This window comes from Mastomys coucha, unplaced genomic scaffold (assembly GCF_008632895.1).
Source record: "Mastomys coucha isolate ucsf_1 unplaced genomic scaffold, UCSF_Mcou_1 pScaffold11, whole genome shotgun sequence".
Lineage (NCBI taxonomy): Eukaryota > Metazoa > Chordata > Mammalia > Rodentia > Muridae > Mastomys > Mastomys coucha.
In genome coordinates, this window is record NW_022196893.1 from 24,387,203 (window position 1) to 24,404,396 (window position 17,194).

The 17,194-nt window shown below is 40.8% G+C and overlaps 1 protein-coding gene across 9 annotated transcripts in view; it reads left to right on the forward strand.

The window, feature by feature from the left end:
* Positions 1–17,194, forward strand: part of Pphln1 (periphilin 1) — a 93,952-nt gene that overhangs the window by 56,671 nt on the left and 20,087 nt on the right. For 7 of the 9 annotated variants that reach the window (XM_031353393.1, XM_031353400.1, XM_031353421.1 and 4 more), the window contains 3 exons: positions 1,021–1,100; positions 5,221–5,340; positions 12,392–12,532. In XM_031353393.1, coding sequence (XP_031209253.1) covers positions 1,021–1,100; positions 5,221–5,340; positions 12,392–12,532 — 341 coding nt within the window. The remainder of the gene's footprint in view (positions 1–1,020; positions 1,101–5,220; positions 5,341–12,391; positions 12,533–17,194) is intronic. The other 2 variants (XM_031353411.1, XM_031353444.1) reach the window with 1 other exon arrangement.

The window sequence follows — 17,194 nt, forward strand, 5'->3', positions numbered from 1 at the left end:
CTTTAGCAGCATTTGTGTGGCCACTTTCTAAAACAACTTTGTGTTAATAATATTTTAGGTTTTCAGAATTTAAGATTGCAGGATTGAATGTAAGTTAAAAGTTAAACAAATTAGCTTAACTAAATTAGCTAACTAAAAACTAAAATAAGTTTTTGGTTGTTGAACCTACTAAAGTAATATTGTTAATATATTTTCTGGCTTATGTTTCTATTAAAAATGGTTCCATGAAATGACATGTGAGTACCTGAAATAACTAACGATGGTGACTTTATCTCATAAACAAAAACATTTGTTTACATTATTCATGCCAGGCTCTGGATCAGTGTTCTGAGTTAATGGGGTTCTAAATTCTTTTAAATGTTGTGAATATTTTAGGAGTCCCTGCTAAATTTCCTGTGTATAGCGTTCTTTGGGCTGCTCCTTAACTGAATGCCCTGTGATATCTATATACTAACTGTAATAACATTCCATGTATTTATATTATGATATGTTAAGATTATCAGTAACAGGAAACCTCATGGTTTGCACACTGCCCAGCACTGAGGTGGGAAGAACAGAATGGTCCCAGCTGAGGGCAGCTGGTGTAGAGGCTTCCTGCCTTCAGGGTCTTGGGAAGAGGTGGTAATATCGCCCCTAGGTTGTCAGAAGCCCGAAGCCCTAGAGATTGCCTAGCTGTGGCAAGGAAGTGTGAGGAGACACACGAGTTAAAGTGTCTTCTGCCTTTCTCAGCATCGCTGTGGTCATCAGCAGACATCACTGCGGTCATCAGTGGACATCACTGTGGTCATCAGCGGACATTGCTGTGGTCTATGGTGTTACTTCATTCTACAGTACTTTAATGTTTTGGGATGTTAGGAAGAGAGGTAGATTTTGATGTTAATACAATAATGTAATAAGAAATTTCAGTACTGAAGTACATATCCAGCTTTTCCTGTTAATTGAGCTACAGAATTAGGAGCACATGAACTAGAGACCCTACCTTACTTGTTTTCTGTATTCTCTCTTGGCCTTGTTACATAGGTAAAGAGAGAGCCATCCAGTCTTTGAAAACTTCACGAGATACTTCACCCTCAAGTTCGTCAGCAGTCTCTTCATCCAAGGTTTGTTATTTTTCAAAAGTTAGCTAGAAGCATGTAAAGATGAATTGCCCAGCACAAATGTTACTGTGGATACCTGTGGTACTAAAGGGACCATCTGAAACCTCAAATTTTATAAGTTATTACAACTTGAAAAATAAATGATCATTTTACTCATTGATATTTTCCTGTAAGTTTTCTATGTAGCCTTTGCTCATCTCCAGTAACCAAATGGGACTAGATATTTAGATGGAGTGTGTACTCAAAGGATTTCCTTTGATTTGGGGAACTGAGAATAGAGGCAGAAGTGAATTTAAAACTGCTCAAATTTTATATTCAGCAGTTCCTCTCTTACTAACTCAAAGAAAAGTTCTAGAATTAGGTTTAATTTTCAGTTCTATTGGAAAGTCAAGATTCCCAAGCCAGATCATTTCCTCAAAGTGCTAGCTGCTCCTTTTGTGTTGGGAAGGTGGAACCCATGGCCTTTATCTAGTTACCTCTACCGGCCCCACATCCTTCTCTTGCTCAGAACTTGCTTAGATACTCTCTACTTTTTATTTTTTTTCTTTTATTGTTTCTGATTTATTAGCAAAAATAGTTATCACCTGGCAATCTGGTGCTAGTCTACAGGGGGCAGCAGTTTCTCACCCTGAGAGGAAAAAAGTAATCTTTTTGTGACAAATCTTATCTTTGGGCCCCTCAGAAATCTCAGGCTTCTAGAACGGCAGGCTGTTTTCTGTTTTGTATTGTGGCAGTGGGAGGGCTGGAGATCCTTGCCCTGGTCAGTATTTGATGATGTTTTCACCACTGAAGACATCCCCAGCCCTACAAAGCCAGCTCTTTGAAAAATCTGTATTTATGTATGTTTTTGAAATTGGAACTATGTAGTAGCTCAGGCCGGTCCTGAGAACCTTGCATCCTCATCCTCCTGAGCTCTTAGATTACCTTCTCAGCCAGTGGCTTTCAGAGTATCTTTTCAGAGTGTTAGTCTTTCAAGTACATACACCCATTGACTGAGGAGCAGATAGAAAAGGTACTGTGGTAGATTTTGCCTTCTACAAGAACTTAGCAACGATTAGCTTGGTTTTGCTCTATAACTCTTTTGAAAACATAAGCCCTCTTTAAATTAATTGTACATTGTTTTCTTCAATGTGCGTTTGTTTTCTTTAAAATTTTTTAAAAATATTTTTATTAATACATTTCCTTTTGATACTATTTTAACCTTCTGAGTAGAGTAGGTGCCTTATACCTAAATATTATATGCCTATAGTCCCAGTACTTGAAGGCTGAGACAGGAGGATGAGCAGACAGTGGAGATCTATGGGAAATAAATCTAACAGTTTGTATTATGTGCATGGGAGCCATAGCCAAGCATCACATACACCAGGCATCGGCCCCCAGCTGATATTGCATCTTGCAGAGGGCAGAGGCCATTGTATCTTGTAGAGCGCAGAGGCCTAGAAGTTTAGGACTGGCTCTGGTTGGCTGTCTTATTTTGGTTTTGCCTTTTAAAAAAGTAATTATCATTTTAAAATTATGTATTTGTGTGCTAGTGCCAGATATCATCAATTTTTGAGCCCCTGGAACTATAGTTACAGATGGTTGTGAGCCAACAATGTGGGTGCTAGGGATCAAATTATGCAGACCAATTTTCCTAGGTGGAATCTCTGAAGACCACTATGGCTGCCTCTCTAGGCCAAACACTTGTCTTGTAGTAAGCTTTCCTAGGTAGACACGGGTATCCTAGAAAAGAAGGCCTCTTTTCCAGCTTTTTCCTACTTTGTTTATGTAATCTCTTATTATACAGTGACAGCTTTTTTGCGTCATTCCTAGGTTCACAGAAATCTGCAGTTTCTCTCAATAATTGAGTCAAAATAGTCAAGGATATTTAGAGCAAAATACTTAACAATACTGTGTGTGTGTGTGTATGTGTGTGTGTACACGTACAAACATATATATATCATGACCATGCTAAATACTACCCACGGTCAGCCTGTACTTTGCTGATCTTAATCAGGTGTGGATGGAGCTCATGTATCCCCTTCTAATGTGAAGTAGTGAGGCCTGCCCAGGTCCCTTCTCTGAAGGAGTTGTGTCAGAATGTTCTTTGGTTTGTATATAGAAGTCTTCCACTTGTAGCAATGCACCAGTACTGCTGAGGTGTTTCTGTTTCAGTTGTTTTCATGGAGACTGTACATTATGCAGGGCTTTTGGAGTACTGAATAGAACCAGTACAGTGCACATGGTAAGGAAGGTGAGTAAGCACTGACTACACTGGCTTTCATGGTAGGGCTAGGTAGTCTGCAGCCAGAAGCACACAGCACAGGCTGAGGCTGTGAGCTGCTCAGTCCACAATGCTGGATCCCTCAATGGTCTCAGCGCAGGCCAAGGAAGCCAGGCTCAGATATCTTGGGAGGATGGCAGCCTTTTCTTTGGACCTTTTAAAGAAATTCCTTTTCATGTCTGGCTATCTGTTGGAAAGCCCCATGAGCACAAGCCTTCCCCCACCCAGTCAGTCCTTCCTGGAAGCTGCCTCACAAACCCATTAGAGGCATTATTTCTTAGGCGTTGCCAAATTCCTTCAAGCTGAAAAATCAAGATTTATCATAGACTATAAGGATTGATCGTCTGGTGGAGGGGGTATTTTTAGTCAGGGCACACTCAAAGAGAAGAGACAGGATCAGGTTAGAAGCGAAGGCTCATAGTTCGTAAACTTTGTTCTAGGAAGTAAGATGAAGTCAGCAAGCAGGCCACCATGAAGAGTGGTACATAGGAGCAGCTAGCACTTTGAGGAAATTATCCCGCTTGTGAATCTTGACTTTCCTAAGGAAATGATTTCTAATCTGAGCTCTACTGCTTCCCTACCTAGTCTACAGCGCAGGCCCTCACTGGAACTGAGTGGGTCAGAAAGATGCTTTCTTTGTGTTTATATTTCCTCCAAGAACTCACTCATCTTTTTCAAAAGTGTCTTAGTGTAATAATTTTGTCAATGAATATAAAAAGGAGAAAGTACCATACATTAATTTTTTTAAGTCCTTTATTGTTATTCTCACAACTGCTTTGTAAAGGAAATAAGTCCTCTCTAACAAGTGGCTGAGCGACACTGCATGCTGTAACCTGCTGGTCCTTCCAAAGCCACACTCTGACTGTGTTGTATTTGGTACAGAAAGAGAGTGGTGTTATGCCAAAACAATGAAATTCAAGTCTCTAACCTCTTGTGCAAGAAGTATGCTATATATAATTTGTCACAAATTATAAAGATTACATATTTGAGCCTTTCTTATGCATTAAATTTACTTTGGGTATAGAGAAATGGCTCAGCAGTTAAGAGCACTGGCTGCTCTTCCAGAGGACCCGGGCTTGACTCCTTCTACTTACATGGTGGTTCACAATCTCAGTAATTCTAATTCCAGGGAATCTTGTGCCCTGTTCTGACCTGGTTGTGTGTAGGAAGAGTGCGGAGTGGGGGGCCCAAGCTCACATGTGGAGCACAGATATGCATACAGGTTAAAACAAAAATTGCCTTAGTAAGCGTCAACCATCTGAACAAAATTAAAGATGAAGAATTGTAATCACGGGCAGTGGTGGCGCACACCTTTGATCCCAGCACTTGGGAGGCAGAGGCAGGTGGATTTCTGAGTTGGAAGCCAGCCTGGTCTACAGAGTGAGTTCCAGGACAGCCAGGGCTACACAGAGAAACCCTGTCTCCAAACAAACAAACAAACAAACAAACAAACAGTTGTAATCAGTATAACGTTGGATGTATCCTCAATACATGTTTTTTACACTGGCCCTTGATGGTGTCTTGAAGTTCTATGTAAATGAAATTGTGAGTGATTGTATGTAGTGCTCATGTGTGCTAAAGGAATTGCTACTTAAAGGAATTCTGGGTTTGGTTTTGTGTTTCTGTTATTATTGTTATTTTGAAGTATTGTCTCCCTGTGTAACTCTGCTGGTCTGGCTTTTGCAGTTCTCCCACCTCAGCCTTCCTTGTGCTAAGAATACAAATGTGTTTAAAGGGCCTGGCTCTCTGTGGGTTGTTTCTGCAGGAGTGAAAACAGGCTATGCTTGTTCTCAAGGCATGGTGCTTCCTGGTGTGAGGCCTTTAAGAACACTGACAAAGATGTCTCTTCACTTCTCTTAGGTGTTAGACAAACCCAGCAGGCTGACTGAGAAGGAACTTGCTGAGGCTGAAAGCAAGTGGGCTAGCGAAACACTAGAAAAGTCGGATGGAAATAACTTGGCTGAAATTTCTGAGTTTGAGGTATGGTTTAATTTCACCTTTGTGTTTCACACCTGAATGTTTTGTCAGGGTTTTGAACTGATGGAGGTCCTACATGGTACCACACACCTATAATCCCAGTGTTCAGGAGGTACAGGCAGAGGATCGTCGGGGTCATCATCAGAGCATCTTTAAGGACAGCTTGCTGTGCATGGGTTTCTGTCTTTAAAATGAAAAAAAGCAAGAAGTACCTCAACATGTGCTTGGGGAAATATCTTTGTTGATTATTGAACTTACCACACAAAGGAGGAGTGTGTGAAAAGTATATCTTGAGATGGCTTTAATGAATGACTTTTTTTTTATTTGCTTTGCTTGCCTAGTGGTGGTGGCATATACCTTTAATTCCTGCACTTGGGAACCAAAGGTAGATAGATCTCTGAGTTTGAAGTGTACAGAGAGAATTCTAGGACAGAATATACAGAGAAACCCGTTTTTAGCAAAAACAAAAAAGAGAAACTTGTGGCTTTGCTCCTCCCACCTCTTTGGCAGTCCTGGGGTGAGCTTAGGGCCTGTTAGTTACATCTCCAACCTGCACGGAAGGCCTTATGATAGGCATATGTATTACAATAACAGATTATTCCTGTGCATAACAATACTTGTCCTAACCGTGTCTTCATGCATGATAAAAGTCTCGATGCTGACTGTATAATGTCATCAGTCAGTGGTAACTGTGGCATCCAGAAAAACTTGTTTATGAATGTCTGAATTGTCTCACTTTTGTTTGTTTGTTATTTTGTTGTGTGCCAAATGCTGGTATGTCATTTAGATAGTAATATTCTCTTTTTTTTTTTTTTTTTAAAGATTTATTTATTTATTATATGTTAAGTACACTGTAGCTGTCTTCAGACGCACCAGAGGAGGGCATCAGATCTCATTACGGGTGGTTGTGAGCCACCATGTGGTTGCTGGGATTTGAACTCATGACCTTCCGAAGAGCAGTCAGTGCTCTTCCCCACTGAGCCATCTCACCAGCCCCAGTAATATTCTCTTAAACAGGTCAAAGTTTTCTTGTTAGCTTAGGTGTAATTACAGGTATTTTTGAGTATTCTTAAGTAAATACATAAAATATATCAAGTTGTTCTTATCACTTACTGATACTTGAAGCAGAGACAAGGGAAATATTGGATTATTTACTAAATGTTGATTATTTTAATATTTTAGAATAATGAACTCAGGTCACCAGACTTGAGCTGCAAACACCTTTACACACCAGTCCATCTACCTTGTCTGGTTTTTTTCCTTTTAAAATTTAGTACGTGTGTGTGTGTGTGTGTGTGTGTACATACCATTAAGTATATTGTATGTGTGTGTGTGTACACATACCATTAAGTATAGTGTGTGTGTGTGTGTGTGTGTGTGTGTGTGTGTGTACACATACCATTAAGTATATGTGGAGGTCAGAGGACAGCATTTAGGAGTTGCTTCTCTCCTTCCATCCTGGGATTCTGTTATCAGATTCAAGCATCGGGCTTGTGGAGCAAGCACTTTCACCTGCTCCATTTGCCAGCTCCGTTCTTTTTCCTCACTGCCTTTGCTTTTAAGAATCTCCTGTTGCCTGTAATGTGTTCATTATGTTTGCAAGCTCACGTCTTTTGAGTGCAGGATGATGTGTTGTTCACTTGTGCCCAGGGTACCTGAGACAGGGAAGTGTTTGTCGACCAGAATGCAGGGAAGCCCAGTGTCGTGGTGCTATTAGCCATGGAGTCTAAAATAATCTTGAGTTCTAGTGTGCTTTGAAGGGAGGATTTCTGTTCCTCACATGACAGAAGAGCAGAGAGCCCATCCCCAAAGTTCCCTTTGAGTGTATCTTTTATTTTAATTTAGTGAAAATGTCATACATCCATCCGTACATATGTTGATCATGTGTGTGTTCAATCTCTGCCTTCAATCCAGCTCCAGCTCGGCTTCCCCTAGTGTACCTCCTCACTTTCTCTCTCCAGCTTTATGTTCTCCCAGTGTCGTTTTTTTGTGTTTTAAATCCATTGAGTCTAGTCAGTGCTGCCATGTGAATCATCCATGGAGACACGGACAGCCCACCAGAGACCACTGGGAAAGAAACATGACTTTTTTTTTTTTTTTTTTAGCAGCCATCAGCTGCCAATAGCAACCATGTTAGTGTGGGACCTCATTTGGTCTTCTTCTGTCCCTGGTGTCATTGTGACTGTCTCTATGTAGGCCTTGTTCAGGAACACACCTGCTGTGAGTCCACGTGTGTGCTAGCCATGAAGTCATGTCCGGAAGACAGCATGTCAAGCATTCCCTCCTGTCCTCTGGCTCTTAGGTTCTTTCTATCCCATCTTTGTTCCCTGGCCCTGGAGAGAACATTCCTAGTGATGGCCAGTCTCCAGCTGAGCTCGTGCGCAGGGCTGCTTATTCTCAGCACTTTGAGCAGTGTTAATCTCTACATTCACCATTCCCCACTGCTAGCAGAGGGTTCTTTGTTCACAGTTGGGAGCAGCACAGATCTGTGGTGTAAACACTTGGAAGGCAGTTTAGAAACATGACCATTAGCCCATCGATATCAGTGGGTTACCCCTTTGGGCCTGCTGCTTTCCAAGAGTGGGTTTCACTATTAGGTGTGAGTTCTTTGCTGTGGAACAGTTCTGAAATCCAGTCAGGAGAGCAGTTGACTGCCCATACACAGACTGCCACGTTGTGCCCTTGGGCACCTCTTGCCTTTAGCATGCAAGACCCAGTGCTTGGTAAGAGCACTGGGGGTAGGTGCCAACAGGCAGCACAGAATCTTCCTGCTCTGTGATGTAGTTCTCCGATCAACTCTAGATATGTTTCTTTCTGTCCTACAACCAGTATGTCCTGTCTTCAGTAATGAGGTCTTAACCTTCTAACTGTGGTACACAACCAACGTTAGTGTATTGTAGGGTAACGTATTGTTCTTAGTGTCTCCGTGGCCTCCCTGACCGACAGCTTGTGGGGTGAGAATCAGTTTCTGGCACTGAGATTTTCGTGTAATGACTCCTGTCTTCTGGAAGCAGCATTGTCTCTTCAAACTCCTTTAATTTTTGCTGTTGTTTTTAGTTAGCACACAAACTGGTGGGCTTTTTCATTCTTATCTTTGGTTAACCTACTCAATACTTCATCCCCTTTTGCTCACCCAGTTTAACCCTTTAGCTACCATTATTCCCATCCCTCACTTTTCATATCTCATATGTTCTGTGTTTTTCTTTTTCTTTACTTCAGCTGCTATATCATTGGACCCCATCTTTTGTTTAACCCTCCCACACCTTCATCTCTCTGCCCTTCTCATTCCTCTACTTGCTTGACCATTCATGTCCCTCTCCACAGTGTCTCTCTCTCTTTCATTTCCCCTGTATACCTAAATGTACCCCAACTGCCTGTTTCTTAGCTTCCTAACTTCCACACAGACTTCAGGTTAAACACACAAAACAAAGAATTTGAAGCTAGGACCCACATAAGAAAGGGAATATAGTGTTCGTCTTTTGGTGCCTGGGTGACTTCAGTATAATTTTTTTCAAGTTCCACTAGCTGTATATTTTATGATTTCACTTCCCTTTAGAATTGAGTGATGTTCAATCGGGTCTAGGTAAGTCATATTTATATTATTTATTCATCAGGAGATGGGCGTTGTGGTTGATTCTGTTTCTTAGCTGTTGTGAACAGAGTGACAGTGCACATGAGTATAACTCTCTGTAACAAGGTATGAGGTCCTTTCTGTTCATTCCCAGGAGAAATGTAGCTTGGTCAAAGGGAGTTCCAGTTAGAGTTGGAGTTGTCTGTCTGTTTGAGCTGCAGATCAGCTTAGGAAGTGGCTAGTCCTTTACACTCCCAATGGCCGTGGTAGGCACTCCCCCTCCCCCACATCCACCCCATTTGTAGCCACTTGGATTCTGGACGGCGATGGTCTGTCTGACTTGTGTGAGGTCGATGAATCTTAAGAATAGATTTCATTTGTATTTCCATCATGGATGAGAATACTGAAAAGATTTTAAGTGTTCACTAGCCATTCGGATTTCTTCTTACTGTTCAGTGCCTTAGCCCTTTTTAAAGTTGAGTTTTCTTCATGTATAAGTTTTTTAGTTCTTTGTGTATTGTAGACACTAATCCTCTGGTATATGTATAGCTGGCAAAGATGTCCCTCCCATTCATTCGAGGCCCTCTTCTCTCGCTGGGCACTTTCCTTTGCTGTTGGCCTCATTTCCTGCACTGCCAGGTCCTGTCCCTAACGTCTACCTGTGCCCAGTTGTTGCCATGTACCCCCTGCTTTTTCCTCTAGCACAGCGATTCTCTACCTGTAAGTAGAGACCCCTGCGGGAATCAAACAGCCCTTTCACAGGATGGCCTAAGACCATCTGAAAAGAGTTATTTATGATTCACAACAGTAGTAAAATTACAGTTATGTAGTAGCAATGAAGTAATTAATGGTTGTGGGTCACCACAGCATGAGGAACTGTATTAAAGGGTTATAGAATTATGAACATTTAGAACCACTGGTCTAGACAGCTTCAAGGATTCAGATACTTTTATATCCTGTTAATTTGCTATAAGTATTTGTCAACAATAAGAATTTGGTAAGATGGTGTGGTACAGCTGGAGAGATGGCTCTGTGATAAAGTGTTTACCCAGGTTGGGTTCTCAGCACCAAATGGTCACTCACAACTACCTATAACTCCAGTTGATGTCTTTCTCTTGCCTCTTTGGTTATTTCATGGGCATAATGCTCATATAGATAAACAGGCACACAGATATATATGACCTGTAGGGCATTTTATTGATTAATTGATGTGGGAGGACCCACCTTATTGGGTGACAGTGTAACGCTAAAGCGGGTAGTCTGAGGGTGTGAGAACGCATGCTGAACAAGCCAGTATGCAACATTTCTCCATGGCTTCTGCTTTAGTTTCTGCCTTGGATTCCTTAAGTGCTGGACTGTGAGCAGGATGTTTAAGTTAAATACACCGTTTTTATTCCCCTACAAATGAATGGTAATGGTGTTTATTATAGCAATAGAATGCAGCCTAGGATAGTTCTTAGATTGTCATGTACAGGATTATATTGTGTACAAATTCTTTGCTTGTCTTACTGCACTAGCTGAGATTTCAAGCTCTGCATGGAATAGTAGTAGATGTAGTAAGCCACCCTTGTCACTGACCTTAATGGAATAGTAGTAGATGCAGATGCAGTAAGCCACCCTTGTCACTGACCTTAATGGAATGCTTAGACTTTCTTCACTTAACAACATGACGACTGAATGGTTTGTTTACACAGTCTCTGTTTCTGTTACAAGAGATGGTTCCTCTGTAAAGGCTCTGTGACCTTTATCAAGAAAGGATGCGGGCCGTCGATGGCTCAGCGGGTAAGAGCACCAACTGCTCTTCCGAAGGTCCTGAGTTCAAATCCCAGCAACCACATGGTGGCTCACAACCACCCATAATGAGATTTGATGCCCTCTTCTGGTGTCAACTACAGTGTACTTAGGTATAATAATAAATAAATCTTAAAAAGAAAAAAAAAGGATGCATTTAAAGAGATGGTTATATATGTTCTCTGTTGAATATATTTACTTGATGGACAGCATTTAATTTACATATTTGAACCATCCCCACATCTCTTGAATAAAGCCAGCTTGATCATGATCAATGATTTTTTTTTTAAATTATATTATTTATTTTATGTGTATGAGTACACTGTAGCTGTACAGATGGCCATGAGCCATCGTGTGTGGCTGCTGAGAATTGAACTCAGGATCTCTGCCGGCCCACTCACTCCTGCCCCGCTCGCTCCGGTGTAATTCACTGTAGCTGTCTTCAGATGCATCAGAAGAGGGCGTCAGGTCTCATTACGGGTGGTTGTGGGACATCATGTGGTTGCTGGGATCTGAACTCAGGACCTTCAGAAGAGCAGTTGGTGCTCTTACCCACTGAGCCATCTCGCCAGCCCCATGAATGGTTTTCTTGATATGATCTTAAGTTCGGTTGAGAATTTTGCATCTGTGCTCATGAGGGAGATCCTTCTGTAATTTTTTTTCATGTGTGTGTGTGTGTGTGTGTGTGTCTTTGTGTGTGTGTCTGTGTCTGTCTATCTGTCTGTCTGTCTGTCTGGATTTACTATCAGAATAGTACCGGCTTCTTAAAAGCAGCTTGAAAGAGTTCTGTTCATCTCTTTGTTTTCTTTTTTTCCAATTATGGGATAATTTGAGTAGTATTGGCATTTTGATGGATTTCAGGCTGAGCACATCTGGTGGTGAGCCTCTGTTAGTTGGGAGATTTGCTTACTGCTCGCTCCAGTTTTATTGCTGGCAATGGATCCCTTTCAGCTGTTTATTTATTTTATGTGTATGAGTTTTTGTCTGAATGTATGTGCCTGGGCCCAGAGTTACAGTTGATGACTGCCATGTGGGTGTTCATTACTAACCGTAACCTCAGGAGTACTTGGTGCTCTTAACTACTGAGCCATCTCGCCAGCCACTAATGTAATAGGGCTTTAAAAACCTATCTTCATGTTTTTCTGAATTTCATAGGCATCTGTTACTCATTCCTTTTCATTTTTAATTTTACTAATTTGGGTTTTCCTTTCTTTCTCTTGTTTAATCTGCCAAAGCATTTATCAGTTTTTAAATTTTTTTCATAGAACCAGCTCTTTATTTTATTCTTTTAGTTTGTGTCTCACAACAAATTGAGAAAAGTAGTATTCATGTCCTGGCCTTCCTCATATACGCTCATTATGTATCATGATGGTATACATTTTCTTTTCTTTTTTTTCTTTTAAAGATTTATTTATTCACTGTAGCTGTCTTCAGACGCACCAGAAGAGGGCGTCAGATCTCATTAAGGGTGATTGTGAGCCACCATGTGGTGGCTGGGATTTGAACTCATGACCTTCTGAAGAGCAGTCAGTGCTCTTCCCTGCTGAGCCATCTCACCAGCCCCTATTTTCTTTTCTTAAAATTGATTAAATAACACTTATTTTTAATAAATTTGAGATGGTGACCGTATACACAATCTTAAATGTTCTATGTTCTTCAAGAAAATAACTGTGGACTTACTCTGTTTTCAAGGCGGGATCCACGGCACCCTTATTTATTGACCAGATGGAAGAACCCGAGTCTAATACAGCAGATGGCCCAGAAATGTATGAAGATAGCCAGATTAGCAGCCGCTCTAAAGCCATTGCCTCGAAAACCAAAGAGATTGAGCAGGTGAGAATGCCATCCTCCAACAGGCACAGCTGCTGCTTTCTGTCACTTGCACATGTGAGCGTTTGCACTGAATAGATAGAATTGTCTTTTCCACTTGAAACTCCAGAATCCCACTGAATGTGTGTGGAGGCCAAGGACAACTTCAGGTGTTCCATGGGTCTCTCTTTCCTACACTGGCTAGCTAGAAGACTAAGGATACACCAGTCTCCACCTCTGGCTTCTGTGGTTCCTTTGTGTTTCCTGATGGGGTCTCATATTGTAACCTTGGCTAATATGGAACTGAAGCCATCTTCAAGCTCACTGCAGGCTTACTGCCTCAGTTTCCCGGATGCTGGGTTGATGGTTTGAGCCACTGTGTCAGTATTTTTTTTTCCTTTAAATTTACTTGATGTGTTTGCCTTCTTGTCTCTCTTTACTGTAATAGAGACTTCGCAAGGGTAGGACTTTGTTCTACCCAGTGGGGTATCTCTACCACGTACAACAGTGATGCAGTGCAGCAGACGACTCATGAGAGGATTTGCTGGATGGATAATGGGGAAGTCCTAACCCTAACAGTGACACTTAAACTCAGAGGCTGTCATCTTGTCACTGCCCGCACTGCTTAGACTTCATCCTAATGGTGCTCGTTCAAGATGCTGTTTGAGGGCCGGGCGGTGGTGGCACACGCCTTTAATCCCAGCACTTGGGAGGCAGAGGCAGGCGGATTTCTGAGTTCGAGGCCAGCCTGGTCTGCAGATTGAGTTCCAGGACAGCCAGGACTACACAGAGAAACCCTGTCTTGAAAAAACCAAAAAAAAAAAAAGATGCTGTTTGAATGGATGAGTGGACTAATGTTTTTTCCCCTTTGCTTTTTATGCTGTACTCCTTTTAAGATTTATTAGTTTTTATATTATGTGCTTTTATGTATGAGTGTCTGTGTACTACTTGTGTGCCTGGTGCCTTCAGAGGGTAGAAGAGGGTGTTGATCCTCTGGAATTGGAGTTATAGATAGTTACAAGTTGTCATTTGAGTACTGGGAATTGAAATCAAGCTCTCTGGAAGAGCAGCCAGTGCTCTTAAACGTGTCTAGCCCCTGAGTTGTAGATTTTTGAAGAGAAGTTCTCTTAAGAATATAACTAGAAGAAAAACTCAGTTGAAATACGAGAGAGTATTTTGTGTTGTCTTTTATGAATATTTTCACTATTTCTTTGTATTGTTATTCATAATTAGTTTCTTTGATAGTGAGGAATTTATCATACCTCGAGGATGCACTGAAAATTATTTAGCCTGACGTCAATTTTTATAGTTCTCTGTGGAAAACTACACATGTTGGAGTGGAAAGACTCTGTTTATAGCTGCCGTTTAGATGCATGAAATAGCTGATGCTGAAGCATGCGGAGACTTGCAGGATGGCTAGAGACCCAAAGAAATAAAGAGAACCAGTTATGGGGAATGGGGGTGGTACACACTTATAATCCTGATGCTGGGGCAGAGGCAGAAGGATCTCTGAGAGTTCCAGGCCACCCACAGAGTTATCAGAGAAGGAGTGAAGGGCCAATGAGGGGGAAAGGAGGAGAGGGAGAGGGGATAAAGAAAGAAAATGGAATTACTACATTTTGGTATTACTAGAAAATTCAAATGGTTACTGAATGAATTATAAAACAGTTGAGCAAGGTGACAGGGACCTGCAATCTAAACTGTTGATGAGAAACAGAGGTAGGAGAAAACTAATTTGTTATACCTGGAGTATATCATGGGCCCTGCCTAGAATAAGTAAGAATGACAGTATAAAGTAGATGATCTCTGGGGTGTTCTTCTGTTGGAGACTTTGACTTTCACACATGAGCAAGAAGTAAGGCCAGAATTCCCCCAGAATTCAGGAAGCTAGCACATGATAATAAATATATCGTTTAAAGATATTACTAATTTTTACTGTTAATAATTTTCAAAATGTTTTTCCAGTTTAAAGATTCATTCTCAATGGATAGGAAGTCATGAAGGTCTATAAAAACAAAGTGGTAGCTACATTGGGTTTTGGTAATTTCTCCTTACATTTTTTTTTCACGTACATAGATTGTTTAAAAATTTTTAAATGAATAATAGTAATTATGTTACGTGTATGAGTTTGTGCCTTCATGTATGTCTGTATACCTAGTACTCCAAGAGGCTAAAGGAGGACATCAGATTCCTAGGACTGGAATTCTAGACAGTTGTGAGCTACCATGGGGTGCTGGAATTGAACCTGGTTCCTCTGGAGGGCAGCAAGTGCTCTTAACTGCTGAACCATCTCTTCAGTTTTCCTTAGGTTTTAAAACCCAAGGTCATTTAACTCAGACAATATTATAGTTTAAATAAAATTCTACTTGAAAATTTCATAGTGAGCACACACTACAGCAGTTCTAAAGGCAGGCACATGGGGTGGATAGACTATGGTTGGGTTAATTACCTCAGTGTGGGGGCGTGGGGTAGACTGTGCGGGGAATTATTTCAGTGTGGGAATATATGCTTTTGATTTGTTGTCACTTTTTCACCCCTGGACAAAATTTTGTTAATTAGCCTTAACCAAGATTGGTTTATCTTTCATGTTAAATTTTTGGTTTGACTTGAATGCCTTTCCTGGCTTCTGAGCTTATAGCACAAATTTTAGAATTTCTCCTGGCTTTTTACTAATTCCAAAGAGATCTAATCCTCCAGGTGTTGTGGGAGCCATACTCATTTGAGTGTTTACAGCTACCCCTCGACTGATTCTGAGTCCGCTATGCTTTGATAAAGTGGTGCTTAGGATAATCTCTGTGTGAGATCCTCTGGTTTCTTGGTGTCCTGACATCCAATGTTACTTTCACAAGCCTCTTCTTTCTTCAAAGACAAATAAAAGTCAACTAGGTCTAGGGCGCTTGGACCCGTGCGTGCAGATGAGGTGACAGTGTGAAGATGACAGAAGCTGATCCCAGGGTGCCTAGCATTCAGTGACAAATGAAACTAGTCTTAGGAAGAAAACAGAGGATGCATATCATGTAGTTCTCAATTGCTTTTGTTGTCAGATAAAGGGCAGGCAAGATCCTCAGCAGAGTAAGGGAACACACACCTGACAGCCTGAATTCAATTCTAAGAAACCCATGTAAAAGTGATAGAGAGAACCAACTCCAAAGAGTTGCCCCTCCCTCCACATGGGTGTAAGACACACATGCCCAAATATACCATGCACATGCGCACAGTAATGATAAATTTTATTTTTATTATTTTTTTTTTTTTAAGAAAGGTAGAACTTTTTGAATGTAGTATAAATATTCTGTTAGGTATCAGAACTCCTAAAAAGCACTTGCTGATTACTTTGAGTATTTCATTAAAAGTCATATTCTCACTCAGTAGGTCTGAGTGGACCATTAAGGTTTGAATTTTCTCACATATTTCTAGTTAATGCTGATTCGACATCCTGTGTTTAGAATAAAATAATTAGAAGAGATCTTTTTGCTGACATGTTACTTATAAGCAAAAAGCTGTAAACAGTTACCACCTTAATACGAGTTGGAAGAGTTACATATCTATAATTTAAACTGAGATTCAGTTAGTGAACAAATAAAATGTATGACTGAATGAGTTTTAACAGTTTTATGTCTATGGAACTGCATTTAAGGTGTTGACAGACAGAAGTGTGGCATTTAGAATCTATCAAGTGATTCCATGCAATGTTTTGTTCTACTTTAACTGCCAGTGTTCCTCGATATGTAGATTTGAGGACAGGAAAATGAGTTGGTAAATACATGATTCTGATAGAGAAGCAAGTTCAGAGATTTTTTTCAGACATTTTATGATTTAGAATTAGCCACAATAAGAACGTATCTCTAGGGTCAGCAAGATGGCTCAGTGATAAAAGTACTTGCCCCCAAGGCTGATGACCAAACCATTTGATCCCAGGGAGTCTCCATGATGGATTGAGAACCCCAGCTATCTGAACCCTACATGGCATGTATCTGCATGTGTGTGTGCACACACAAATAAAAGTAGAGGTGGATGGACAAATAATCTACAAAGAACACTAAATTAACCCTAAGGCTGTTTTGATCAGGAGACATTATTAAAGACACGATTCCAGAACAGTGTAGATTATCAGATGGCAATTCCCCATTACAGCACCAAGTAAAACACACAGAAAGGCATTGAGTAATCACTATAAGACTTTGTTAAAACAAAACTCCAAGATCAGTGGTTAAGCATGTATACTGAATATAGGTGATATAAAAAGATAGCGAACCAGAAACTATGTAGACCCTTAAGTCAGTATTTAAAATGACCAAAAAATGAACCATATGAGGGCTCCTTAGTTGGGATTTGGGTTTTCTGTGACTATGCTGGGTATCCTAGCACCTGATTTTGCTTTCTTTAAATACTGGTAAGATTCTGGCCTGAGTACATTCGAAGACACCAGTCAACATCAGCACATTTTACGTGCTTTGCAGCAAGAGTCTTGTGTTAAGTGTTCAAATAAATCAGTCATAGCCCAGACATTTAAGCTGCATTTCTTTCTAACTATGGCCTGAGAATGCTGCTTTTCGGTGCCGTGACTTTGGAAGCTTTTTAGGACTTCATGTCTTTGAGCATCAGTCCCATTATACCCAGGGACGTGGCTGCTGTTCTGTGGTGCTTGTGATTGTCTTTATTTTGGTACCCACCTTCAGTTGATGC